This window comes from Microchirus variegatus (genome assembly GCF_963457635.1).
Source record: "Microchirus variegatus genome assembly, chromosome: 3".
Lineage (NCBI taxonomy): Eukaryota > Metazoa > Chordata > Actinopteri > Pleuronectiformes > Soleidae > Microchirus > Microchirus variegatus.
The window spans coordinates 35,877,678-35,905,348 of record NC_139804.1 but is presented as its reverse complement, the minus strand read 5'-3'; the positions used below and the strand labels follow the sequence as shown (position 1 = coordinate 35,905,348).

Genomic DNA, 27,671 nt, shown 5'->3' with positions numbered 1-27,671 from the left:
TTTGTTTTCATTGAAATCACTTCCTTAGGTTGCTATAACATGCTATACTCAATTTGTCAAAAAAAAAAAAAAATCTAATTTTGGACGACAGGACGTTTTTGTCAAATTTTTGGCCAAAAAATTTGGGTCAAATATTTTTTTTCAAATTTTGGGTCAAATATTTTTTTTCTAATTTTGGGTCAAAGTTTTTTTTTTAATTTTGGGTCAAATTTTTTTTTTTTCAAATTTTAGTAAAAACATTTTCCCCAAATTTTGGGTCAAATTTTTTTTTCAAATTTTGGGTCAAATTTTTTTTTTTATTTTGGGTAAAATTTTGTTTTCAAATTTTGGACAACATAAGGACTAAACATTTTTGTTGATGTATGTTTTTGTATAAATCGAAAAAAAAATTCCACCCCTTTTTGCTCTGGGGCTCCACCTGCAGACATTTTATGCTACTGCAACCAGTAGTTCTTTGTAGATATTTGTAATTATGTTGATTTATAAAGTGGAAATGATGGTCCCTACTTTGCCAGCAACCCAGTCCTCAGTATGCAGCAAGTACAAGAATGTGTGTATGTGTGTGTGTGTGTGTGTGTGTGTGTGTGTGTGTGTGTGTGTGTGTGTGTGTGTGTGTGTGTGTGTGTGTGTGTGTGTGTGTGTGTGTACTTTTTTTATTTTCTTTATTTACTTGAAATTGTCTACAAACACACAGCTCCAAATCGTTCATGAGGTTTTGTTTCTACTCAAATGAAAACACAAGATTGTAGTCTTTGCAGTAGCTTTGGCGTTAGGCTTGTCTGCTTTAATCACCTTATTAAACGTGATGTTTCCAGTTTGAAGACATAACTTGACTTAACTTACTACCTTTCTACCGAGCCAGGCTGCTTGTTTTTCCTGTGTGTTTCCCCGCCTTTGTGCTAAGCTAAGCATGATGGAGGAGAGTGGAGATGATACGGTGTTTTACTTTTGATTGACAGAGCACCGTTGACAAGCTCATCAAGAAGACCAACTTGGCCCTGGTGATCGGCACACACTCGTGGAGGGAGCAGTTTGTGGAGGCGGTCACCGTCAGTGCAGGTGAGCTCAGCATCTGTGTGTGTGTGAGTGAGTGAATGAGGACACACTTGCAGATGCTTTACTGTGCAATTCATTTCAATTTATTTGTATTGCGTCAAATCATAGCATACGTTATCTCAAGGCACAACGTCATGCAGAGCAGAGAAACCCAACAGTTCACACGATGAGCAAGCACCAGGCATCAGTGGAGAGAAAAAAACTCCCTTTTAACAGAGGAAGAAATCATCTGTGACAGAACCAGACTCAGAGATGTATGGCCATCTGCCTAGACCGGTTGGGGTGAAAGGAAATACGGGGCACAGAAAGGGGGGAGAGACAGGACAAGAGGGAGATGAGGTAGAGACAGAAGAAAGAGACCAGGAGCAGATATACAACAACTGTGTCAAGTTATAAGTTTATACCGGAGTTATAGTCAGTGATGACGTGTTTATAGGACTACAGACATTTACAGTATATGTATATAACAGAGGAGCAGCAGCGATTGTTGATAAAAATTATACTGATATCTGCTTTTAATGATAGCATAGTGTTTTTTCATGGCTAATAAACCCATTATGTTGAATCATACATCAGGACAGAGTCCTTCTAAGAAAGTCCTGCTCCTCAGCAGCCATCTTGGTAATATCTGCACATATCTGCACTCCATGCTCCTATCTGAATGAATGGAGGGAGAGAGCCATAACTTTAACCAGAAACTGCATTCACTCCACTCATCATTTACACCTGTTAATGACTGTTAGGCCACGCAAATGGATTGAAGTCAGTGGAGAGTCTTTACTGGGACAATAATAACAAACACCTCCCACTGATTGTGGGTTTTTAAATCAAACATGAGTTTTTTTGAGGGAGAGGGATTTAATTAATCAACACCGCCCTCTACTGGAGGTAATGGTTCACTACAGCAGAGTCTTCATGTCACACTGTAACCTCACAGTAGTTACAGTCACCTCAAGAACACGTTTCTCCACAGATAATAGGTTTGTCAACACCTGGGAGATGACGCGTTAAACATCGATGCCCGTGTTCTTCCTGTTTCGCCCTCCCCCTCCCTAGGTGACGGCGACGATGACGACGAGGAAGGTCGCGAGGAGCGCCTTCCCTCCTGCTACGACTACGTCATGCACTTCCTCACCGTCTTCTGGAAGGTCCTGTTCGCCTGCGTCCCGCCCACAGAGTACTGGAACGGCTGGGCCTGTTTCGTCATCTCCATCAGTTCCATCGGCTTCCTCACTGCCATCATCGGGGACCTGGCGTCGCACTTTGGCTGCACCGTGGGGCTCCGGGACACTGTGACCGCTGTGGTGTTTGTGGCACTGGGAACATCCATTCCAGGTGAGTAGACGTCCTCAAAGAAATGTGGAAAAGGTCACTGAGGTGAGATATTTAGAAATAGAATTAGAATTAGTCGTTTTTTTAGCGATGCACCTCTGCATCCCAGTCAAATGTCTGTTTCTGTGTTAAGGACACTATTCTGCACTGTGTGTTACTCTTGGATCTATGATTCACTCTTTCCATGTGTCTTTATCATCCCAGACACCTTTGCGAGCAAAGTGGCCGCCATGCAGGACCAGCACGCTGACGCCTCTGTGGGAAACGTCACCGGGAGCAACGCTGTCAACGTTTTCCTGGGGATCGGCGTGGCCTGGACTGTGGCCGCCGTCTACTGGAAAATCAAGGGGAAGGAGTTCAAGGTCGACCCGGGGTCGCTGGCGTTCTCCGTCACGCTCTTCACCATCTTCGCTTTCATCGCCATGGGCGTGCTGATGTTCAGACGCCGGCCCTCCATTGGCGGAGAGCTGGGCGGCCCGAGGGGGTCCCGTATCCTGACCGCCATGCTGTTTTTTGGCCTGTGGTTCCTCTACATCCTTTTCTCCAGCCTGGAGGCCTACTGCCACATCAGCGGCTTTTAAACGGGAGATGGCGAAAGGTTCTGGAAGAATATTGCACAAAAAAAAAAAGAGAAAAAAAGACACATATATACGTTTACACTAAGTCCATCCAACAACATGAAACATGTGTAGGGTTCATCTGTTTGATAGGGCTCATTACAGCCTGGAGATGTCCTGCTCTTTGTCGCAGGGATACTCAAAAACTTCAGATACATGTACACACACACACACACAGACACACTTTATATGTACACATTTAGGAAGATCCATGCACAACTAATGGCAAGATAAAGGGCGAGAGGACGTGTTTGTGAAGGGTTGAGAGAGGGGTGATAGAGAGACTGTGAGGTTGCAGAGTGGAAGAGAGGCTCGGCCTCTAGGGTGATGTGGGTGTAGAAGAAGGACGGGTCTGTTAAAAGTGTTAAAATGGAACAGAAACCTGTGAACGCACCGAGGACAAACACCATCGTGTACCTCCCGCCTCTCGTCTTTATCACCACAGCACCGCGTTTCCTCCCCGAGGAGGTGGAAGAAGGAGTCGAATGTTTACAATAACAATATAACATATTAGCGTTTGCTAACTTACATGAGATCTTATAAAGTGGTGATGCTTGTCTAGTTGTACAGACGTAGACAGTTGCTGTAAATAGTTTAAAAAAAAAAAAAAAAAAACGTTTACATATAGTGTGTAGTGTTTTCAGTGGACGAATAGCTGTGCCTACAGCTGCGGAAAGAAAACAGGTGGAGGGTGGAAATAAATCTAAACCCTGAGATTGAGAAGTTGCTTTCACTCTCTCAGAATCAGATAGAAAAAATCAACCACTTGATTTCTGTTCCTTCTTCTCTTTTTCAATGTTTTTTTTAATGCACACACCAGAACACAAACATTATAAAGGGGAAGAAGACAGACAAAAAAAAAGATTTTTAAAGCGTCAAATGTCATTCAGATGTGTCTCTTAGCAGACGTTTTTGCATGTGTAGGCACATAATAATCCGCACATAAAGGGAAATGAATGACATCCCTGCATATGTCTCATTAAGAAACGATTAGCTCGCACACACGTGTGCGTATATGTGTGTGTGTGTGAAACCCTGGGCCGAGGTCCAGCCGTCAATCGTCGCCGCGTCACCGTGCTTGTGACAGACTAATCCATTGGTGTGGCATGTATCCTCCTGACAGACTAACCCTCTATCTGCAGAACACGTGCATGAACGGTCGAAACAAGACTCAACAGTGTTAGTTTATGTTACGTCTCCTTATAACCAATGATTAGAAATATTGATCGGGACACTGGATTCTGCTTCAAAACAGCTCCCATACAATGCCTTAAGGAAACCTCTCAAGTAGTATTCAAACTGTCCAGGCTGTATTTCGTTTTAATGTACGTGTGTTGTGTTTTCGACAAACTGCGCGATGTGACACTGGATGTTTCTCTCTCTTGTCCCTCTTGTCCTCCAGCTGTGCTCGGCATGTTAGTGCAAACAGGAGAGACTTCAACTCAAACATTTTTAGCCATGCATTGTGCAGAATAGTGACACGCGATAGTAATTTAATGATATTTGCACTTAGGCCGAGGTCGAGCTAAGAGGGGAAACCCCCGAGAATGACTGATGATTAGTAAGTCCACTCCACAATGATGCTAAAACCTCCTTAAAAGTTACAGTTTGTAGACTCTGAGGAGGGTCTATCAACACTGCACACGCTCAATACCCACAATCCTCGCCACTGGTCCTTTAATAAATCTATGAACAGCTAAGTCCAAGCGACTGCTTGATCAGAAGCCATCTAAGGAGACCCCGTGCCAACAGGTTGCTGCCATAAGTTTCATCGTTTCAAAAAAGAGACAGAAGAAGATGTATGCACATCCGATTTCAACACTGGCTGCTGGGCAGGACCAAACAAAACGACAAGTAGCAAAAAAAAATGTCTGCACACCAGTTGTTGCTCTCCAGTCATTTCAAAAAGAGACAGTAGTGGGTGAGACTGTGTTGTAATTTGATGAATTTGTAGCAGCAGAAAAAGAAATAAGCTGGTTGAATAAAATGTAGTTTTGCCAGTAGAACAGCTTCTGACAACTCTTAATACACAAATATAACACACAATCGCTTTCAATTTGTGCTTTGGTCTTATGTATTTCCGCAGTTGGTGGTCTAGTGCCGCCCCCCCCCCCTTAGGTCCCTTTTGCCTTGGGCCCCCAAAATCCCTTGGATCGCCCCCGTTCTGTGCTAACACACAGTAAATTAGCTGGTTGCCTCAACAGAGAAAACCACTGAAGCACAGCGAGACGGATCCCCTCTGATTTACTGTGACATTTACACAGCGCGACATTTATGGCCGAAAAAGTCCGAGCATGAAAAAAAAAAGTCCAGCTGTGCGATCCTGCGTTAAAAATATTAGCAGGAACCTTTTATACACGAGGGAGATTCATCATGTCGTTCATAATCTAATATCCACTGCCTGACGTCAGCCACGGTAATACATCTCTCTTCACCCACAAATGATAAGTGCTATACAAGTGGAAACTGTTACTGTTATTCTGCTTGATAATAATCAGAACGATTAGAGTCACACACCCGTAACTGACTATTCTTTCTAGACTTTCTAAAGCCAGTTTTGTATCTTTTCCTTACCGATAAAGCCGGGGTACTTTTTTGTACTTCTAAACGATGTTTAGAGTCGTATCACTGTGTTGAGTCGCTGTTGTAGATGACATCATACTGAAATTTGATGGGTTAGATTTTGATATATTTTCCACAGAGAAATTTCCCCTTTGAAACTGCTCAAACAACGTAGCGCATCATAATCTCATCGCATCTAGTCGAAGACTGTTTGTGTCTGTGTTACTAATGTATATTTCCTCTCATGAGACTATTTAGATGTTTATTTATTTATTCACAAGAAGATTATTTATCCAAGGATAAGCTGTGCCGCAGGTCCTTGATGCTTTGGAGATTCAATCAAGGAGTGTGGCTTTAACGTGCAATACAGGCAAAAAATAACAAAAAAAAAACACATCTTATTTAATGTGTGGCTTTGACAAGAGGTCAGTTAAAGGAATAGTTTGGGTTTTTTTTTAAAGAAAAATCTTGAACCATCCCTTTAACACGGTTATTTTTGCTGCAGTGTTTTGTTGTCACCCTCCGTCAGTGTACATTTCTTCATCCAGCCCTGAAGGAGGAGGGTTGAGTGTAAGTAGCATGTTTACGTGAAGAAACAGTGCGGAACATTGACAGCTGTGATTGTCAGTCTTGGGTTGAGCTGTGCGTGTGTTGTCGATTGCGACGGAGGCGGGCGAGGGGCGGGTCAGCGTGAGCGAGGGTTAGAAGTCGACTCACTGAACCGACAAGATTGCTCGACACACGCGCACACACACACACTTTCTCACACACACACACACACACACACACAGCTCTGCTGAACTGGTGTGGCATCAGTGACTGGGTTAATCGGATCCTGGTTCCAGCTTCAGTCCTGCAAAATGTGACCCACGTGTGGCTCAGCACCCAGAAACTCTTCTGTCGACAATGTTCCGTGTTTCCATGAACTTCTGTACTAACTTGTCAGGCTTTGGCCTTTGCTGTTCTGTAGCTTGATGTGATGCCCCCCCCCCCCCAAACCAGACTCTCTCATCCCTCTGTCCTTCCCTCCCTCCTCAGTGTGTGTCTGTGTTTGCCTACCTCCCCCCCCCCTCCCCTCCCTCCCCTTCATATTTGTCTGCAGATGCATGATGAGTCTCTGTGTACGTGTGTTAGCAGCATGGTCTACTGTGATGGACACCCATAGGCTCTTTTGATCAGGTCGATTCCCCCACAATCCCAAACACCGGAGGAGCTTTGTGAAACAGAACGAGCAGGTGGCACACATACGCAGACACAAGTCTACGTTTACACTGAACAGAAACACACACACACACACACACACAGACCACAGACAACACTGTGGAATCAGTGTCTGCTGCGTATTCCTTTTGTTACCTGGAGAATGTGTAATAAAGAGAGTCCACTTTGTTGTGTCAAGGCTACGTCGGGTAGTCGTTCTTTCTGTTTGTTGTACAATATTTCTGTGTCTGTGTTGGTGCCCCCTTCCCCCCCTCCCTTCTCCTCCCTCTGGCCCCCTCCACGTCTTGCTCTTCTGTGTCTCTTTAGTGAACTTTTTCCCTGTGATGATGATGAAAAAAAAAAAATAAGAAAAAAGCTTTCTGCCTGAAACTTTGTAGGGAAATAATGATTGAAGTTACTACAATATCATGTAATAGTCATAAACATTTATTCAATGCTGTAATAACTTATTAACTGAAGATATAAAAGTTTTTTTTTTTTTTTTTAATGAAATGTGGAAAAAAAAAGAATCTTATAGAAAAAAAGTAACAACTTGTTTCTGAGAACATGGCATGTGATGTAATGTGTTACTGAAAGAAAAGTGAAGGTCTTTAAGCAAGCGACGTTGACCTTATTTGAATATAGTTTATTTATTTTCAACACGTGTGAGTTGTCCGAGTTGTTATTTCCGCACCAAACAAAGGGCTCACGGAGTCAACACTGCACTTTTCATCGGTTTTTGACATAAAAATGTAGGGGAAACTACAGATTAAATGGTTTTTTTCCTCTAAATATTTATACAGCCTATACTACACCAAGCCTTATGGAAAATAAAGTTATTCCGTTAAACTTGATTTGCATTCAGTGAGGCATCCTCAGAATCCTCATTTGGAAATTCACACAATCTATGAACATGTTTACGTTAGGTTGTGTTCATTTGCATGGCAATGTAATAAGAAAGCTTAATATATCCTCTTTTAATATAAACTCCATACATTCAATACAGTATTTGTGTTATTTGCTATACTGACAAAGAGATTATTAAAACAAAACAGTTTGTCAGAGTCAAACCCATACATGCTCTAAAGACATTATAAGTTACAATATCAGTATGATATTTACGTTATATATCACTATTTTTATTTATACATAAACATATTTGAAATTGATCTCTAATAATATTACTATAAAAATGACCTGTGAAATTGTCATCTGATGTTTAGCCTTAGTCAGGACACAGGTTACAAGTTATATGTCAAAAAGTGTTGTTCTATAGTGAACTGAGTGATGTGACTTTTTAATTGATATTTATTAGTAATAATTAGTCATTAGTTTATTATCAAAAATTATAAATCTATCCGTCTATGGAACCACACGCTGTGTTGCAATAGAGAAAGTATCCAAAGTTAAAACACGACAAAATACTTTTCGGGTTTACCTGGTATTTTAATATATGTTAGAGTGTTTACAAAGTCAGAGTTTGAGTTTTATTATAGTGGAGCGCACATCACTGGTGGAGCGCCCTTTATTTCGAAAGGATTCGCCGGAAGTTCCTTTGTGCGCAGATGTGGAAGTCACGCGCATACGTCCTGGAGTAGCATTTCGTTGCTGGTGGCTAACCCCGGTCACCCGCGGGACGCACGTTTGGATATTTTGCTATTTTGGTGGTTTAATGTCGGTTCAGTTTGCTAAGAGACGCTGTTAAAGGTTCCTTGCGACCCGGGTTTCTGTTTGAGGGGACCGGAGCTTCACTGGCGCTCGGAGCGGAGTCACAAATCAAGAGAACAGCGGAAGAAAGGTAACATTAGCTAACGCGTGCGGGCGCCATTGTTTATGAGCGGGTGAGCAGCGAGGCCTGAGGCTAATCCACGGATTTGACCGCCTGTTGCTCACATATGAGGTCTATATTATTATAATTTTGACTTGCATATTTGTTAATGTGAATATCCACGTACATGCATGCGATTTATTTAAACGACAGTCCAATAGAAAATGCCCATTGGTCTTGAACTGGTAACCGATACGAACTTGTGCACAACACGTTCAATGTGAAACATAGCGTGTGATGGTTTGCTTGATTCAAACACGAAACTGAAAACGATACCGTGAAAAGCGCCAATACCAGAAATGCAAACAAGCGGGACGAGCCATGTGTCCCCGCGGCCCCTCAGAGGCTGCAGTTTCGATAGGGTTTGCCAACAAAGTTAATGTGTAACTAAATTCTGATTAATTCCTTAACGGGAAGAGTCGTAATGTTACGGGTGAGTGTATTGAACAATCGCAAAAACAGGTTCAGTTGTACACTGTAAGGAAACATTAAGATAAAAAGTTAAATTGGTAGTATAAAGCAAATTGATGATGATATTTGAAGCCAACTGGATGAGTGAAATGGTCAATTAAAGTAAATGTATATTAAATGAAGACAAGTTTAAATTACTCTATAAATTATTAGAATAAGAATAAAAATAAGATCGAAAATAAACTGTATTATGGTGGGATTGAGATCTTCTTTGATCTTCACTTTCTGTACATTTCCTACTGAAGAAAATGAAGTTTAGCCTTTTATCTTTTTTAATGTTGCTGGTAATAATACCCTGAATGAGCTGTACTTTGTGATTGATCTATCCATCCATATGACCACCCTTTCCAGCTAATAGTCATTCATTTCAAACCAGATTAAAAGGGTAATTCTTGAGTTGCTGATTTTATTCAGCAGCTCTAACTCTGACATTCTCTGGAATTCATTTCTAAAAGCATATTATAAAATTCATATGGACTGGATTTGGTTTTAGAATATTGTATATATATTATAAGTGTATCAATCATGTTCAGAGCAAGTATCTGTATTAGAACTGACTGATTGTTGTACATGCTTGATACCTATGTTCTATTTGTCTCAACAGGTACGGAGAGATGTCCTCCTCCCACTACTCCTCTTCACGTAGTTCATCTCGAGCCACTGACTGTAAAGTCTATGTGGGTGACCTAGGCAATGGTGCTGCAAAGGGAGAGCTGGAGCGAGCATTCAGTTATTATGGTCCACTGAGGACTGTCTGGGTGGCGAGGAACCCACCCGGCTTTGCTTTTGTGGAGTTTGAGGACCCCAGAGATGCAGAAGATGCAGTGAAAGGCATGGATGGAAAGTGAGTTGTCATATTTCCGGTACTAGATTGTTTTTATGTTAACAACAACAAAAAATACAGATGCAAGTATGCCACAAAACAAAATGGTGGGGCTTGTACACCTCTGTGTTAGGCTTCATTGCATTAAATGATAACAAATGTTGGACAATATTTCAACACAAAAGTACTCCAGCAGCTTAGATGAATACGGGCCTCTCCATCTTATTTATTTTATTTATTTTTTAAGGGTCCTTTGTGGCTCCCGTGTTCGCGTGGAGTTGTCAACGGGCCTCTCCAGGAAAGGCCGCGGGCGCCCCAGCCGACGCCAGTTCGACCCCAATGATCGATGTTATCAGTGTGGAGACCGGGGCCATTACGCATACGACTGCTACCGCTTCAGCAAGAGAGGCCGTCGCAGCAGGTGATTTGTTGCTCTGATACAAACTGTTGTCACCATTCTGTTGCCATCAAACAAGTTATGGACAGACATTAATAGATTTTCTATCTTTGCATTCCAGGTCTCGCTCTCATTCACGCTCTCGCTCCAGATCTAGGTCCCGTGGGCGTCGTTATCACTCTCACTCCCGCAGCCGTAGCCACAGCAGGTACGTTGGGATCAAAACAGTCTTGTCGGTTATGTAACTGTAACAGGAAATGTTCATACTTTTGTAATGCTCGCTATGTTGTTTACCATGTGGAAACGGCTCATGGTCTCAATTCTGAAGAGACATTTAAAAGCAAAAATGTAGAAAGTTTTCTGAAAGGATTTTATTTTCCGTGTTTATTTTGCCGATGACAATAATTGAGCTTTGTGTTTGTCATTTTCTGTGTCTCCCCCAGGAGCCGTCGCAGATCTCCATCTTACTCCCGACGCAGGAGCAGGTGAGACCATAGCTTGTTGATCTATTGTTTACTGTTCTTTTCTCAGCTTTTGTTGTCGTCAAGGTATGTTTTTTTTCCTTCTGCCTAGACAAATGCTTTCAGTCAGTTAATTATTACCCACCTCTGGGATCAATTAAATTCACCTTCTGAGCATGTGAAAATTTCTTTTCCCCCCTCTGGTGTGTCTATTGTTTCCACCTTGGCTGTAATTAAAAACATTTTATATTCTGTAACGTTAGGTCTGGCTCTCCAGCCCGCTCCAAGTCCAGGACTCCTGCGAGAAGGTGGGTTGTGTTTAATTATACATAGTTCAGGGTATCCGTGGGGTCTTAAAAAGTCTTAAATCAAATAATTTGAATTTAAGGCCTTAAAATGTCTTAAATTCTCCTAAAATCGCCTAAAAGTTCTTAAATACAATTTTGAAAGGTCTTTAAAATCTATGAACGTTACTTTTATTTAAAACACGCATAAACTTCAGTCTCGCTTTGAAATGTTTCTATTTTTGAGTGTGCGATAACATAACTACAACACGGGACTAAAGTAGGCCACCTGTGCTGCCCGGTGAGAATTTACAGAGCACCACTAGCTAGGGTGCTGTGCGCACACCGCGGTGTGTTACAGCTTAGCATAGCAGCAGAGAAAACTTAACGAAAGCCCACAGCTAATCCAAATTGCTTGCATAAGATGGGTAAGTGCACGTTCAACGATTTGTGGCTCTTAATTCCCTTCATGTCTTTTGTACTTTTTTGCCAAATGGGTCTTAAATTGTGTTCATTGTGGTCTTAGAAAGTCTTAAATTTGACTTGTTGAAACCTGCAGAGACCCTGCTTGTTACAGTTTGCACTTGTAACGCAGTGACGTTGCAAACTCTTCCGTCCACATGATGCGGTTAGACAGAGGGATAATACAGCATAATCATGTATATACTATATCATACATGTATATGCCTTTGTTTTTGTGTGCCTTTTTGGTGTTTAAAAGAGTAACAAACCAACTTATGACTGTATTTACAGTATGTCCTGGTGTTCAGTCACTGTTTTCAGAAGGGACTATTACATGTTGTTGTGAAGTTGAACGTCCTTTTTCATTCGGCTGAAATTCAAAATGTTCCCAAATAGGTCATGTAACATTGTATCCAACCACCACTGCTGTTGCCATTGTTTTTCTCTGAACTGGTCAGAACATGATGTGGGGTTGTGGTATTTGCTTGCTTTCCCCCCACAGATGGCTTAGCTATCTAGGTATTTCATTTTATCCTTCAGTTGTCACATTTAAAGATTTTTTTCTTTTCTTGCAGCCGCTCCAGGTCTCGCTCTCGGTCTGGCTCTGCTCCCAGAAGACGCTCTTTCTCTCGATCCCGCTCACGAACGCCGGCCGCCAACCACAAGAAGAACAGGTAAATGATCAGTCTCGATATGTCTCATTCTATGAAACTGAGTGTAGCCTGTCTAATGGTTTAATTTTTCATGCTTGGTTTTACTGAGTCATTTAGAGGTGTAGAACATGCTCCAGTAAGGTCTAGATGTGATGCATTATAGATCTTAGAAATTACAGTTCAGACCACAACTACCTTTCATTCCTAGAGAGGGTCAGTTATGTTTTAGAGCTCTACCAGAGGCAGGGAGTGACCCTCCTTCCACCTGGGATCGCCAAGCTGCCAACAAATAACTGCTGCGTGACGATGAGAAGGGACGGACACTGACATCTGCGTCGTCTGCACAGAGAAGACCTCCAACTCCTGCCTCATCTTCTGTCTCTGCTACTGGCCAAAAATGGAGTGAGAGGGTTAGACAACAGGGATTTGAACCCCCTGTCTGATATAGGGAAGAAAAAAGTAGATGAAAAATGGACATCTCTCTTGTGCTCTCTTTTCCAACATTCAAAATCTCTGCACCTTTAATTAGTACTGTAAAAAAAAAAAAACCTGTCACCATTGATTGGTGCAACTTGACTTTGAAAAAAAGAGTACACGAGAGAAAGTCACTGCACAACCTGTAAACTGTTCAGACCCAAAGCAGCTAAAACCATTGAGATGAATTAATATACTCCTGTTTCCATTGATCTCAATTTTAGGTGTAGGTTTCATTCTAAACAATGAATTTAGGCTGACAGATCAGGGGGGGAATTATTAGATTGATATGGTCAGGTAGAAGTGTTGTATTTCAATTCCCTATATTATAATTGGCTAGAACCAGAACAGTATGCAGGAAAATCTTAACTGAGGTCAGAAAGAGCGACACCGTTGGTGTAACATAAAGCATCTTTGCAGCACAGTTTTGTTTATTTTTCATATTTTCTTTAAAGCGTGTGGTGGGAGCTGAGCACTGCACTGACACTGCAGCTGATCCCAGGCCCAGGGTCTGCTAGCTGGCGGTGTGTACGTCCTGCAGGAGGGTGACTAAGCGCTGAGCTGAGATCAGCCTTCGCCTGCATCTGGTGTTAGACAGCGAGACAGAGGTCAACCTACCGACCGAACCCTCCCTGCAGTGAATGGGTGATCGCCTGTTCAACCGACGCACACGCTCAGACGAGATCAGACCGCGCACACATAACGTTGTTCTACTAGAATCGCCCAGCCAGCCAGCCAGCCTTCAGATCTACCAGAGGGCTGACCCACACAGATCAGAGTTCGACCTCTACCTTTTTAATGCATTACCTATCTACCAGACCCCCTACCTACCAGAGTTCTTCAGCCTCTGACTTAGCTTCTGAAAGAGAAATGAGCTGACGAGAGATCAGTCTTCAAGAGCCTCCCAGCGCAGTGTCTCTCCAAGTTGTAGTCATCCGTCCTTTCATCCTTCGCTTCTCTGTACTTGTTGTTTCTGCCACTGTCTCCAAAGGTAACCAAAAATCAAAAAACCCTGACAAGCTCATGTTGATGAAAGAAAATGCACAGACATGTATTCTGGGAAAAGTTGTTATAATTGAGCTAAAGTTAAATCAAAAAGTTGAGCCTTTGAATCTGCCCTTTTCTAATGCTAAATGACAAATATTAGGATTTACAGCTGTTAACCTACTAATCTAGTATGAAACTTCATTCCTTTACTGGCCACGATGTGCCTCTAGCAGGAGAAAACAACGCCAATGTACATGCTTTTATTCACATTTGAACCAAATTTGGTTTCTTGTTGGAACTGAGGTGGGGACGGTTGTCATCTGCCAACAGCTTCAGCCGTCTTTGTGACATAATCAAAATGCTACAGTTATGATTGCCAACCAAAGCCCCATTTCCACCTATGGTCACAGCTCGCCTTTGCACGGTTTAGGTTGGTTTTCCACTACAAAATAGTACCTGCTCGACGTGGGCGGAGTCATCTCTGCACGGCTGCATGAAACTGCCTTTACTTCATTTTATAGGCGATACACACAAACGAGTGACTTGAAAAGCAGTTGTTTTCAGTGTTATTGAATCATTAGAGTCAATTAATTGATAACTGAAGAATCTGAAATATATATATTTTTTTTAATGTTAAGAACAGGTTTTTGAGGAGTTGTGTTCTCCTGGTCAGTAAAGGAATGAAGTTTGATGCTGGGCACAGCACTGTTAAGTGAGCAGCTGTTGATGCTAATGTTAGCCATGTAGCACCTATTATGTGCATGCAAGAGTACAAGTGTGGCTGCATGTGTGTGCGTTTGTTTATGACTGAGTGCGAGAAGGATTTGTTACGCATTTTAACAGGCGGATATCTGTGGTGAGGCTTTGTCAGACATGGTCCTTTGTGTCCTTCATGTTGCAGCACCCAGGCTGTTTTCCCAGTATAGTATATTTTCCACTCAGTACAGTAGAAATATGTGGCTTTTTAAATCTGTGGTTTATTTGAAACTGTCCATGGTGTTAATCTTAGATCTCTCTTTAGAGCAGAAATTATAAGTATTGTATGTGTTACACTAGCAAGCAGGGAGTCACTGTCACACACCTGTGGCAGTTAATTTCCGTTGCAATAGATTAAGTACAAAGCTTTGAAGGCAGATCTGCCTAGGACCTGTTAAAAGGTCAAAGGTATTGTAACAGTATATCAGTGCCCATCAAGTCTCACACAAGAGTTGTATATCATGATTTTTTTTTTTATTCCTCCTGATCATTCTTCCAGCCTCCCCTGTGGCGAGCTAACACTTGTCTGTTTCTGTTTCAGTCGTTCCCGTTCAGCAACTCCAAAACGAAGTGCTACACCAGCAGAAGAGAAGTGATGAAGCCCATTACACGCACACAAACTGCAAACACTCTCCCTTACAGACAGACCCTTGCCCCTCGCATCATGTCTGCTTTCACAGCCCCACCTACAACTGTTTGGTTTTTTTTGTACTCGTCCGATTAGTCTGTCAATGAAGTTTAATTTTCTCTGCACTGCACGTTCCTGCAGCCTAAGATTGTTAAAGCTTTAGTCAGTTCAGCAGACGGAAATCAGTTTCTGTTGAACTCGGATTGTTTTAAATGTTGTCCTGCTGCTGACACGAGTCATCCTTCTCATAAGTGCAAAACGCAGAAACTGTGTGGAGGTAATACTGAATGTTGCAGGTGACTTTTAGCAGTGGTTTCGACCTGCTTTAGTAATATGCAGGTGAAGACTATCCTGTTGCAGGTGAGAACATTGTATTGATAAACTGCTTTTATCACTGATGCTTAAATGTGTAATCCTTGAGATTTTTTTCCCTTGAAAGAGTAGGATTTTTTTTTTCCACTCAATATTATGATTTGTGAGTTCCAAAACTGTTTTTCCACTCAGTGACATAAATTGACACTTACTGGCCTGCATGCCTTTGAATATTACGTCACATTCCTACCGTTCGTTTGTTTTTGTGCTGCACTGTCCTTTTTACAAACCCTCATCAGCTTCCCTGCTGAAATATATATATATGATTTTTTTTTTTTTTCGTGTGTAGAGATTTCATTTCTTCTTGTGACTTTTGATTTTAAAATAAACAGTGCTGAAGTTTGAGTTCTGTAAGGGCTGCTTTAACTGTTTCGTTCTGTTTCTGGCTTCTATGGTAAGGCAGTGGCAGTTTTATTTTTGAATAAACCTTCCAACATACCGCAGTGTCTTTTCTTTTTCTTGCCCCCCCCCCTTATAGTTTTTATATAAAGTTCTCCTGTAGGATTTCAGTAGAAATATATTTGAAATACAATCACTGAGACTAAAGTAAAGGATCATTCAAAGTAATCAAAACAAATATGTATACTTGCCTTTGTTCAAAGAATAAACGTGGCTTTGAAAGTGATCGAATTACGTCCAAGTCTGGTTCGACTCGTCTGTCCTGCTATTGGCTCAGATTCGAATCCTAACTTTGATTGGCGGCTGTCAGGACCTATCACAACGCGAGGTGGCGCTGCACTGGGCGTGGCAACCCGAGCTCCCTTTGCCTCGACTTTCCCGTCCATTTCATTGCGTCTTCATTATCACCAGCCTTTTTAACCGGGACAACATGGCTACCGCAGCGGGTCGGTATTACGGCGAGGACGGCAGGGCCACGAAACGACAGAAAACCGACGGAATGGCCACGGTGAGTGGGTCTGTTAATGAGCCTCCCCCGGGAGGTGTGTTTGTAACTAGCAAACACACGGCTCGGTCCTACGGTCCTCGTTGGTTTAGTTCATACACATGCGAGGGGATAAAAAAAAAAGGATACGCGTTAGGTTGTTAGCTTCGAGTGTGTCTGCAATTGCTCACGTTTTATCGTTATCTTTTTCACCTAATAAAAGAAATATACGTTTATGTGGTCAATAAGGGCACATTAATGTGATGTTTGGTCCGAATGGAGTCGCATGATGGCGGTTTCTTCGCCGCTCGGGCCTCGCCTGTGCCCGGCTTTGTTCTCGCACCGGTATCGTTAGCAGTGAGCTAGCTGTTAAATATGATGGGTGGCGGTTAGCTTAAAACCAGCCGTCGCTGCATCAGTTTGCCCCCACGTTTAATTAAACCAACCTTATATATAATAAATATTGTGCGAATGAAGCCAAATCACAATAGGAATGTCGTAACACGCAGTGGCAGTTAACTGTCCTTCTCCTATTCCGACTTACCTGAACGCTAATGCTAAAACAATCCCTTTTGATTCTGAGAGGAAAATGGATGAAGTGGCACGTTTCCTGCTTTACTCGTTTGGCACAGCCAATGCTGGATGAAGAAAAACATAAATGTTATACTCACACAACATGCATAATAATAATAAACATTCAAAATACCGCCTAGCATGTAGAGTTCCACACTAAACATTAAGGCTATATGTCCCCTCGAATAATCCAACATCGATTTAGTTCAAGGCACTGTTGTTTTATTCCGTGTACCATAAGACCACTGGGTTGGAGATGGTAATTTAAATACGGGTTTAAACTGGTTTTTGACCGTTGTAAGTGTAAATGAGCCCAGAACCCAGCAACTTCATCTGCTTCGTTAGTGGAAGCGATGCAATTTCTGGTACATTCGATTAAGTCCATTTAGTCAGTTGCGACTTCCTACAAGCCAATTCTCTGAGAATAAACCACTACGGTGTCCTGTTGGCTCAACAGCAAGAGAAAGCTTTGAACATGTTAAGATATTTTAGACTTAAACCCTGAATTATACCTAATGAAGCAGTGTCCAATGAGAGTTGTGCAGATGGATTTGTATCTGTCTCAGTGATTTTGACCAGCATCATATAACTTATCCATAATCAAACCCGTGTTTTTTAAATAACGCTCAGTGGTTCTAGCTACTTAAACATCTGTCTTTTTTTTGCACATCTGCAGGGATATGAAGATCCCCATAAGACCCTTCCGTCTGTGGTGGTGCATGTGCGCGGTCTGGTCGATGGTGTTACAGAGGCAGACCTTGTGGATGCTTTGCAAGAATTTGGGACGATCAGGTAGGACAACAGAGCGGGCTCATTTGAGTGGAAAGAGTGTTGTGGGGGGAAAAAAATTCACCATAATGATACTTAATGATGCTTCTAGCTATGTGGTGGTGATGCCCAAGAAGCGTCAGGCACTGGCGGAGTACGAAGACATGAACGGATCATCCACAGCTGTGACCTATGCTGCAGACAACCAAGTTTACATCGCAGGACACCCAGCCTTTATCAACTACTCAACCAGCCAGAAGATCTCCAGGCCTGGGGACGCAGACGACTCCAGGAGTGTTAACAATGTTCTTCTGTTCACCATCATGAACCCCATCTACCCCATCACCACGGTAAATACAAAGATTTGTGTTGCCATGTGTTTTTACAAGACGTACAGTAAAATAGCATTTCTATTTCAGAGCAGTGATGTTACTTCAGCCTTACAAGGCTGCAGTACAATTTCAGTACAGTCTGCAAATGTTACTGTGTTATGGGTAATGCACCTGGAGTTGGACATGAAGCTGCTGCATCTTAAAATACATATAATGACAATTGTGCCTTCCAACCATTCCGACTTTTTTCTGTTTAGCTGCTGTTATTTTCATGGGTGTGGACTTAAAATAAATGTGTATGATAAATCAATCAAGATTGGATACATACAGGCTCTTGCTGTACTGTTTTTATGCATTTCTTTTTTTACTTGGTAAATATTCACAGGATGTTCTCTACACCATCTGCAACAACTGTGGGCCTGTCCAGAGAATTGTCATCTTCCGGAAGAATGGAGTCCAAGCAATGGTTGAATATCCTTTAACGTTGTCCATGGGTGCTGTCTGGCATGTGGCACTACTAGTGAATTGGCACCACACAGACTAAAACTGGTTGACACCGGTTTCTGGTATGGTACCAATTTGTGATATCTGTTCCCAGGTACAAACAAACCTGTCTGACGGCCTTTAAAATGGCCAACCCTGACCCATCAGTCCATGTTTAAAGCAGTCTCTATCGAAATATATACAGACTAGGAGCAAGGGGACAGGGAACATTTGTTTTTATTTTATCGTAATAAACGATAAATGAAAATGTCTGTATCATAATGTTTTTTCCTTAACCCAACCACTTACATTTGACTCGGTACAAAGTGCTCAGAGGGCCAAAGCGTCTCTGAATGGTGCTGACATCTACTCCGGCTGCTGCACACTTAAGATCGAGTATGCCAAGGTATGTAATGAGAAAACCCAACATTCACATCGACAATGTGACTTTTTTTTTTGTTAAAAATATATGTTTAAATTCAATGATCGGTGATAAATTTTGCATCATTTTTATGTTTGTGTTCATGTGATTTCCTCAGCCTACTCGTCTGAATGTTTTCAAGAACGACCAGGACACCTGGGACTACACAAATCCCAACCTGGGAGGTCAAGGTAAAACCTCAAATCACCTGAACACACTCCAAGTGCCGTACACGCACAGTTTGTTAGAGTTGAGAAGCCTCATGCTGTTGATTCACCCTTACTGCCACTGTGGGGAGTTCCATAGGACGGGCTCACGCTTCACTGATAATGCTACCAAACAAATGGAATCAAGTTGTCTACTTTACTGCCAAATCATATTTTAGGAAGAAAGTGTGTGGCATTATGATTGAAGTGTTGCTTTGGGACTAATACACTTCTCAAACACATTCTGTTCAGTGTTAATGATAATATCCAGGACATGTGAATAAGTTTTGGTTGTATGGATCATTATGATGCATCTGCAAAAATCCTGCCTTGTTTAAAAATAAGTGGGCATCACTAATCGTGAGATGAAACATGCAAATCAAAGCACAGTATAACTCTGGTGTGGTGGGAATGGCAGGAAGACCTTTACGGATGGAAAATGTTGCACACGAATGACCTGATGTCAGACAAGTGGAAAACACAGCACAAACACTATGTACCTGTCTATAGCTTAAGGCTAGCATTCTAGCAGACATGTGGAATGTAGACCCAGTTTCCTTCAGTGAACCGTTTCCAGTGTTCTGATGAAACTGAACCCCAAAGTCGCGTCATGTCAGGTGAATTTTACGACTGCTTCCACATTCTCTACTGCGTGAACTGTAATTATAACCGTCATAAACATCCTGTTCCTGTCCTCTATATAATTACAAGAGGAAGATAATTGCAGACACTGGACCAATTCTATGAATGCAGCGATTTACTGAGGACTGGTCAGTGCTAAGAAATAACCTGTTGAACCCTCAAAGTTATCTCTGTTCTTCAGTATAAACAATTTGTTGTGATGAAAAGCCCATCATAGTGTTAATAATTTACACAATCGTGGCCCTGTTGTGGATCTACCCCAATTTTAACAATTATAGTAAAAGTTGTAGGTGTTGGAGTCAAATATGAGGAAACCGAAGGGTGAATTTACGGCATTTTTACTTGTGACGTTTCAGAGCGTTCAAGTGCTATTGTATGACAGTATTTTAAATATTTGAGTATTTTACTTGTGAAATATGTATTGTGGCAACACTTTTAAGTGCCACAAGATTCCACTTGACACATGTAATCACTGCTATTAACACAAACCTTGTTATGTGCAACATTTTCTCTGTATTATTCCTGCCTTCCATGACCATACCTTTTATAATTACTGGGTTTCTGGAATCCACTGAAGTCACTTGTGCATCGACTCAAAATGTAAACAATGTGGCTCTGACAAAGGACCAAGTGGTAACACCACTGCTGTCCGCTGGACTTATCTCAGTCTTTTTTGATATTAGTATTGAGGACAGAGGCAAGAACAGCATCAGTAAACCACTGGCAAAATACAGTTATGCAACTCATGTCCTCCTGATAAACCACTCAGTAAAAAAGCACAAACAGGACGTGTGCAGAATACATGCTGACATCACCACTCTGCAACCAGCCACCACCTCCAGTATCCACCTCTACAGACGGACACAACCACTATCATACAGAGGTTCAAACTTCCCTCAGACACAGGGACTCGTCACAAGACACCCCATCCACTCAACACGATGATGTAGGACTGATACCACTCATTCCTCAGATCAATATTCCAGCACATGGGCCGCGAAGACAACGCACACTTCCAGAGGGTGGGAAGTTTTTGGGAACTAAGCTACACTTGGTTCCTCCCCCTCTTCTCCACCACGTTGTCCTTTTTTACCCATTTTTGAGACACAAGCAAATGACACACTGAAGCAGGCCAAAGCTTGCACCTCCAAACTCCACTCCCACCACTGTCGACACCAAATGGAGACTGACACCAGCGAAGACACAGCATCCACCCAAACTGAAGTAGTGACAGTACAGCAGGCGATGCACACTGATACAAACCACTTGGCAGAGGTCATGTGTTTAAAAAAATCCCTCGGCCCTTCCTGCTCTGTTATGACCACATTGCTCATCATGCTCGTCGACATGAAAACAAATTTGAGCAATACATGCTGACACTCTGATGCTGCACCAACTGATCCAGTAGATGAGTCGTGTCCTGAACCAAGTCAACACAAGACAACTGATGAAGACAAGACACTGCTGACAACACCATCAAGCACACTCAGAACCCAGTCAGGCCCATGTCTGCTTTTACCCGTTCTGTGTGTCCTCCCACATGGAAATCAGATTTGCTCTCTTGCTCTCTTCTCATCTTCTCCTCCCTCTGTTTTCTTCACTACATTGCATCCCTGTGTAGCTATCGTTTTTTTGAGTGCAGCTTTCTTTCTAAGTATTTTAAGTCTCTAGAACCTGTGTAACACCTTCCATGTGATGCAGGTTTGGCTATTTGCGACTAAGAGGAGCCGGCTTCCCAACTGAAATGTGCCCTCTGACAGTCTCAAGGCCTACCAGTGGGCGGTAAGCGGACCTTTTCAAAATGGAACAAAAAGGATGGAAATGCCAGCCAAACAGCCAACCACCCACCAGTGGGCGTTTCAACTTGATAAAAGATGGAGAGTTGTTTCCCCAAAAGAGGATTTGGATAGGAGTATGGGATGAAATGAGTTGAGTGGAGAGTGGTGGAACTGCTGCTGCAAATGTCTTCCTCCCCCTGTGTGTAAGCTTGCAGTAAGTAAATCGAGCCCCTCATCAGGGAACATAACTGCACAGCACCACACAACCCCAAAGCCCAGCACCCTACATTGCCACATCAGACATGATTTTAATTTTTCTCCTCATACAGGTTTATTCTTTCTCTCTGGAAGAGGGTGGTCGTGGTTCTGTCAGAGCCTGAAATTCTAATGTGTTTTGTGTTTAAATCAAAGGGAAGATCGTTTCATGAAGGGTGTCCTTGAACAAAGTGTCACACTTAAGAAGCCACAGTGGCTGCTGGTGTCTAAAGTTACAAAGCCAAACACACAAAGCATCAACTTTCAAACGTTTGCAACCTGGTTGTGGGCATTTTGTATTTAATTATTGTCCACATTTATCCTGATATATGCTCCACATGAGGACAGGCAGTCCCGTCACAACGAAATGGGTTTTATTGCACTCTATTGACATTTAACTGGGGGTCATTTCACATTTGCCCCGCAAAATAATGTACTTTAATTAACCTGACATTCTGATTGTTTTCCTGTACAGATGGTGAAGCCGACGGCAATGGGAGCAATCCAGGTGTGTGTGTCCGCGCGCGTACAAATTCATTTTTAAATGATGTTTTTGCTACATGACTATACTCGTCTTCCTAAATCATTAGTATCCACCCCATCTTTGTCATTCCCTCTTGTGCCACTTTATAAGCTAAAGGTTTTTGTTGTGGATGGTTGGTTTTTTTTGGATTAAAGGATTTTGTGCCTTTTGGGTCATTTCCTTCTGATCCGATTGATCTTGCCCCTCATTACCCGTAACTAATGTTAATACAGATAGAGGTTGATCATTTGTAGCCTGCGTGTATAGTGTAAGCAAAAGTTATCACTGTTAGGTCTTAAAGGCAAAATGCTTTTGAATGCTTTTTGAAGTTCTGCTTAAGTAACAAATACTGTGATTAGCATTTTGAGGCAGATATTGCCAACAGTGTGTGTGTCAAATGTATCCCATTGTTATGATGGCTGCAGACAGCTTTGTCGCAGTCACTTCTTGTTAAATTCATCTGTCTATTTTTTTTTTCTCCCTCCTGTGCCTTTTTCTTCTTGCTCTCACAGAGGATGTGACTGCCAACCCCAACAAGCGCCAGAGACAGCCTGCTCTGCTGGGCGATCACCCTCCAGAGTATGGTAAGGCTCTCTCTCACGCTCCTGGGGATCTTGTGAATGTCCAGACCTGATTAGTAAAAAATACTTCTTTTGAATGATAATGAAACCTAACGTTAAATAGTTCAGGTTTTCCAAAGCATGGTTGTATGAGATGTATCCAAGTCATTAGTGACTGCACTGTGTGCACCAACTGACATGCAGACATCATCTCACTGAAACAGAAATGACTTGCCTGCTTAAGTCCATGAATTCGTAGGGATGTTTGCCCAAACTTAAACGTTAAACAAGGCAGCAGTCAAACAGCAACTCCCTGTAAACTACACGTGCTAATTTTCTTCGTGGACTGTGGAGTGTGAGCAGCATTTGAAAGATGAGATAAAGCAGTAAACGCATCTTAAGATGGTGGACACTTCACCAGGTGCAGGTTTGATCAGATGATGATGATTGAGTGACCAAAATCAGTTTTTCCTTGTGTCCCCACTTGCAGACCATAAGACTCAATTTCTCATGCTGCTTTTGTAGTTGGTACTTATGACATCTTTAGCCACACACCTTAATTATCCCTTTTAAATGACCATTTTATACATGTTTCCTCCACACAGCTAAGTCTCTCAGAACATACTATGTTTATAGGTTTTGCACAACCAGTGACATTTATAGGAAAAAAATTGAATCTTGGGGCTTGATCTATTGACATTTTGTTTCATCAATCTTTCTGCTCTGTCACTTTCTCAATCTTCAGGAGGTGGTTACCACGGCTACGATGAGAGCTATGGATCCCCGCCCTATGAAGGTCGGCGTATGGGTCCATCAATAAGAGGCCGTGGAGGGAGAAACTACGGGCCAGGCTACGGGCCACCTCCCCCTCCTCCCGGAGAGTACGGCGCCCACGCTGACTCGCCAGTGGTCATGGTGTACGGACTGGAACCTGTCAAGATGAACGGAGACCGTGTCTTCAATATCTTCTGTCTCTATGGAAATGTAGAGCGGGTTAGTATCTGATTTGATATGATGACGTGATACAAACGAGAAACGTTAGCACATTTTTAGAAAGGGTGACAAGGAAATTGCAGACCTCTGTGCAGTTGGTATAACAGCTTTAGTGTGTCATTCCCTGTTCCGTATGTCTCAACCACCAGTTTACAGAGCACACGATATCGGTAACATCGACTACAACTGTAGAAGTGAACGGCATAAAAGTCTCACAGGTGTTGGGTAGGGGTGGGATTTTCGATCGACACATGCGCACCTCGACAAAACATTTCATTAAAAAAGGTGGAAGTGTCACAAACACGTAAAGTTCACGACCAGCGAGGTTGAAGAAGATGTGCACGAAAAGGTGATCCTGCTGTCCAGGCTCTCTGCGTTCTCACACGATGGTGCGCTTATTGCGAAGGACGAGTCACCGGCCCGTTTTTTTTGCGAATGGAATAGGTGAGGGCGGGTCGCTAAGGTAACTATGGAGCTTTGGCCGCTGTCCGTGGTGTTCAAAGGCTGGTTTGTAGGGCGAGTGTGTGGCCAGTCACCTGTAACGTTAGCCTACATGGTGACAACAGCTGTTCTCTCCAGTGGCTCTGCGTGTCCAAGCGTGTGTGCGTGCAGTGCTAACGAGCTTGCGCTAATGTTTAGTGTGCAGTGCGGTGTACTACTTCGTTTGAGCCTAAAACGAAGTAGTACACTGTAGAATAGTTTCCACCCCCCTATTGCTGCTGTTGCTGCTGCTGTAAAAAAAATTGACAAAGAATAGACACATGGACCTCGACAATCAACTCTAAAAATGTTTGAAATTCCCCTAGGGATGGGAATTTCCAACATTTTTAGGGTTGTTTGGGGATCATACATGCATCATGCAATTAAGTTAGTCTAAATCACTTCTGGGGAAGTTATTTAATTACACGTTCACATCGACAGTGACATCGTTTGACTCTCAATCAACAATCCACTACGTGCGTATTTTTGTCTTTTGGAGTCAGGTGGTGAAAGAGCAGTTGTTTGTCAGGCATAGCTCAACGTGACGGTCTCCCTTCAGGTCATAGTGGAACTTACAGAAATGTCACCAGTCCTGTTTTCTGATGCTCTTTTTTTTTTTTCCTACAGGTAAAATTTATGAAGAGTAAGCCTGGGGCAGCAATGGTGCAGATGGGAGACTGCTATGCAGTGGATCGTGCCATCACTCATCTCAACAACAACTTTCTGTTTGGGCAGAAACTGAATGTGTGGTGAGTACATGCGATGCTCAACACAACTGTTGTACAATCCAATATGCTGTGAAGCAGAGTGTGTCAGAGGAACAGAATCCTCTCTCCCGGTCGTCTCTCCTGACTTGGTTCTCCGTCTCTGCAGTGTGTCCAAACAGCAGGCCATCGTACCTGGTCAGTGTTACGAGCTTGAAGACGGCTCGAGCAGTTTCAAAGACTTTCACGGCTCCAGGAACAACCGGTTCACCTCACCAGAACAGGCAGCCAAAAACCGCATTCAGCACCCGAGCAATGTGTTGCACTTCTTCAACGCGCAGCCAGACGTCACAACGGAGATTTTCGCTCAGGTCAGTAGGAAGAAGCAACATTAATTTTACTGAAGTAGGGCTGCAGCAACGAATCGATAAAATCGATAAAAATCGATTACTAAAAGCGTTGGCAACGAATTTAATTATCGATTTGTTGAGTCGCGCGATTAATACGTCGCTCCCAGGCGCGGAACTGTTTACAGATGCCGCCTGTTTCATGCCGGTTGATGCACGCCCACAGCGAGCCTTGTGTGCGCGTGAATAGTCGAGCGAATAAGCGGTGCGGGAACGTTTTAGAGTGAGCGACAACTTGTATTTTAGACTTGAAACATGGCGGAGGCGGAGAAAACCGTTCGAAATCTTCTAAAATGTGGGAACACTTTACCATTCATGAACCTAAAAAGTGTGTTAGCTGCAATCTTTGCAAGAGCGAAATGGCGTGGCACGGGAGAACCACGGTGATTAACCAACACCTAAAAAGAAAACACGTCGGAGTCCTCCGTGACAAGGAAGGGAGTAAGGAAGTAAGGACATGTAGCATTAGTCGCTCATGTTTCCTGTTTAGTGGGTTAATTTATTAATTATTCAGCTTTACAAACATGAACAGTTTATTAAACTAACGAAAGCTGGTTAAAGTGTGTGTGTGTGTGTGTGTGGGGGGGGGGGGGTATGTGTGTATAAGCACTTACAGCTTAGGCTGTCAGACAGGGTCAAAATCAACATATTAAATATACTTAAAATGTATGTATATCATACATTGTATGTTTTTTTGTGTTATTCTAGTAAGTTTTGATTTTTTTAAATCATTTAATATTACCTTTGATAGCTCAGAGACGTTTTTTACACTTTAGTCTGCACTGTGAATTTGAAATGTTCCGTTTTTGAATAAAGATGTGGCAATTACAAATGTTTCTTTTTTTAAACCGATACATCGATTAATCGAAAAAATTATCGACCGATTAATCAATTATTAAAATAATCGTTAGTTGCAGCCCTATACTGAAGCTTACTAAGACATGGCACACAGAGACCTGCCGTCACTTCCCTGAGGCTTTCCTGAATACATTTTCAGCATCTTGGAAATCGGATCAGAATTTGCAACTAATCTAGTAAACAATGGTTTATCAGGGAGAAGAGAATAAAGGGAAAAGATGCAACTTAAAATGTTAGAAATCACAGACTGCACTACTTAAATAAAACAGAAATGCTTGTCAACAACACTAACGATAATAAATGTCCTCTTTACAGATTTGTGATGAGATTGGTGTCAAGAGCCCCATCAATGTCAAATTGTTCACAGGAAAAAGTAAGCAGCTTTGATTCCGTTTATTTCAATATTTGTTTTTAAGCTACTGCATAAAACGAAAAGTAAGCAAGAAACATTTGTTAAATGTGCAATGTTTGACCTCCAGGTGGGGCTGCTCCCAGTGACCGCAGTGCTTCAGGTTTGTTGGAGTGGGAGTCCATCAATGATGCCATGGAGGCTCTGTCTATGATGAACCACTACCAGATGAAAAACGCAAGTATGTGCAAAAAGATGTCATTTTATTTGGTTACAACACCTGAAATATTAGTTTAGTTTATTTAACTTTCATTGTTTAATATTGGTTCTCCTCCCTCTCTTTCCAGCTGGTCCGTACCCTTACACCCTCAAATTGTGCTTCTCCACTGTTCAGCACGCCAACTGAAAGCACCCTTTTAACCAAGAAGACAAAACTTCACGTTCTTTAGACATGACTGCTTGTTATAAACCTGAAAAAAAAAAAAGAAATAAAGTTACAGCAATGTTAAATATTATCTTTCACAATTATATAAATCCCTGAAATGCAAAACTTCTCATACTTGGTATAAAAGTGTTAAAAGACATTTAAAAGTTTTGATATAGATACTCCAGATATGACTTATTGAGTATCAGTGCCTGTGTGTTTTTGATGTTAAGTTGTCCTTTTTATTACAGTACAGTTACAGTAAACCTGACATGAGAGTGTGTATTTAAAAGTCTTGGTTTTATGCTCAGGTGGTGCAGTGGTTTTGTAAAAGAGCTGCCTTTTGAAACTTTTATGGCTCAGTTTTTTTTCCGTTTTTTTTATTTTTATTATTATTATTATTATTGCTGCCGATTCAGTTCTGTGACAGTTTTGTTCTAAGAAAATAAAAAAAATATCAACAAAGTTGAGTTTGTCAAAGTGTTTTTGATGCACACAAAGTGTTAAGCTTGAAAGATCAATGTTTAAATATAGAGGTTAAGCACACATTTTAATTCATATTTACCTCAGCTGTGACTTAAAACAGCTTTCAGGAAATGAAGCACAGTCACTGTTGATGACTTAACACGGCTGCACTTGCAGTCACTGTGTCAGTGGAGACATTTTGTT

The 27,671-nt window shown here is 42.0% G+C and overlaps 3 protein-coding genes across 8 annotated transcripts in view; all 3 read left to right on the top strand.

Moving 5' to 3' along the window:
- Positions 1–2,969, top strand: part of slc8a2b (solute carrier family 8 member 2b) — a gene marked incomplete at both ends in the record, with an annotated part of 38,378 nt that extends 35,409 nt beyond the window's left edge. For all 3 annotated transcript variants that reach the window (XM_083887183.1, XM_083887185.1, XM_083887184.1), the window contains 3 exons: positions 960–1,059; positions 2,113–2,391; positions 2,593–2,969. In XM_083887183.1, the coding sequence (XP_083743309.1) occupies positions 960–1,059; positions 2,113–2,391; positions 2,593–2,969 (756 nt within the window). The remainder of the gene's footprint in view (positions 1–959; positions 1,060–2,112; positions 2,392–2,592) is intronic.
- Positions 2,970–8,378: 5,409 nt separating this feature from the next.
- srsf7a (serine and arginine rich splicing factor 7a) lies at positions 8,379–15,086 on the top strand. Of its 4 annotated transcripts, none has more exons than XR_014592799.1 (9): positions 8,379–8,565; positions 9,671–9,910; positions 10,137–10,310; positions 10,408–10,494; positions 10,730–10,771; positions 11,011–11,055; positions 12,069–12,167; positions 13,076–13,611; positions 14,905–15,010. XR_014592799.1 is itself a non-coding variant. In XM_083887325.1 (8 exons), exons 2-8 carry the CDS (start codon positions 9,681–9,683, stop codon positions 14,957–14,959), a joined length of 732 nt encoding a protein of 243 aa, XP_083743451.1. In that variant the 5' UTR covers positions 8,379–8,565; positions 9,671–9,680; the 3' UTR covers positions 14,960–15,086. The 4 variants fall into 4 exon arrangements, 2 of the variants coding, with proteins under 2 accessions (XP_083743451.1, XP_083743450.1); XR_014592800.1 differs by lacking the exon at positions 14,905–15,010 and adding an exon at positions 14,286–14,310 and having other exon boundaries at positions 13,076–13,795; XM_083887325.1 differs by lacking the exon at positions 13,076–13,611 and having other exon boundaries at positions 14,905–15,086.
- Positions 15,087–16,153: 1,067 nt separating this feature from the next.
- LOC310925339 (heterogeneous nuclear ribonucleoprotein L-like) lies at positions 16,154–27,438 on the top strand. The gene is made up of 14 exons (XM_083887278.1): positions 16,154–16,270; positions 17,496–17,611; positions 17,700–17,937; positions 18,305–18,392; positions 18,714–18,808; positions 18,942–19,014; positions 22,180–22,212; positions 22,740–22,811; positions 23,533–23,780; positions 24,888–25,009; positions 25,134–25,335; positions 26,545–26,602; positions 26,709–26,819; positions 26,926–27,438. The coding sequence occupies exons 1-14, from the start codon at positions 16,193–16,195 to the stop codon at positions 26,982–26,984; spliced, it is 1,593 nt and encodes a 530-aa protein (XP_083743404.1). The 5' UTR covers positions 16,154–16,192; the 3' UTR covers positions 26,985–27,438.
- The last annotated feature ends 233 nt before the right edge of the window (positions 27,439–27,671 follow it).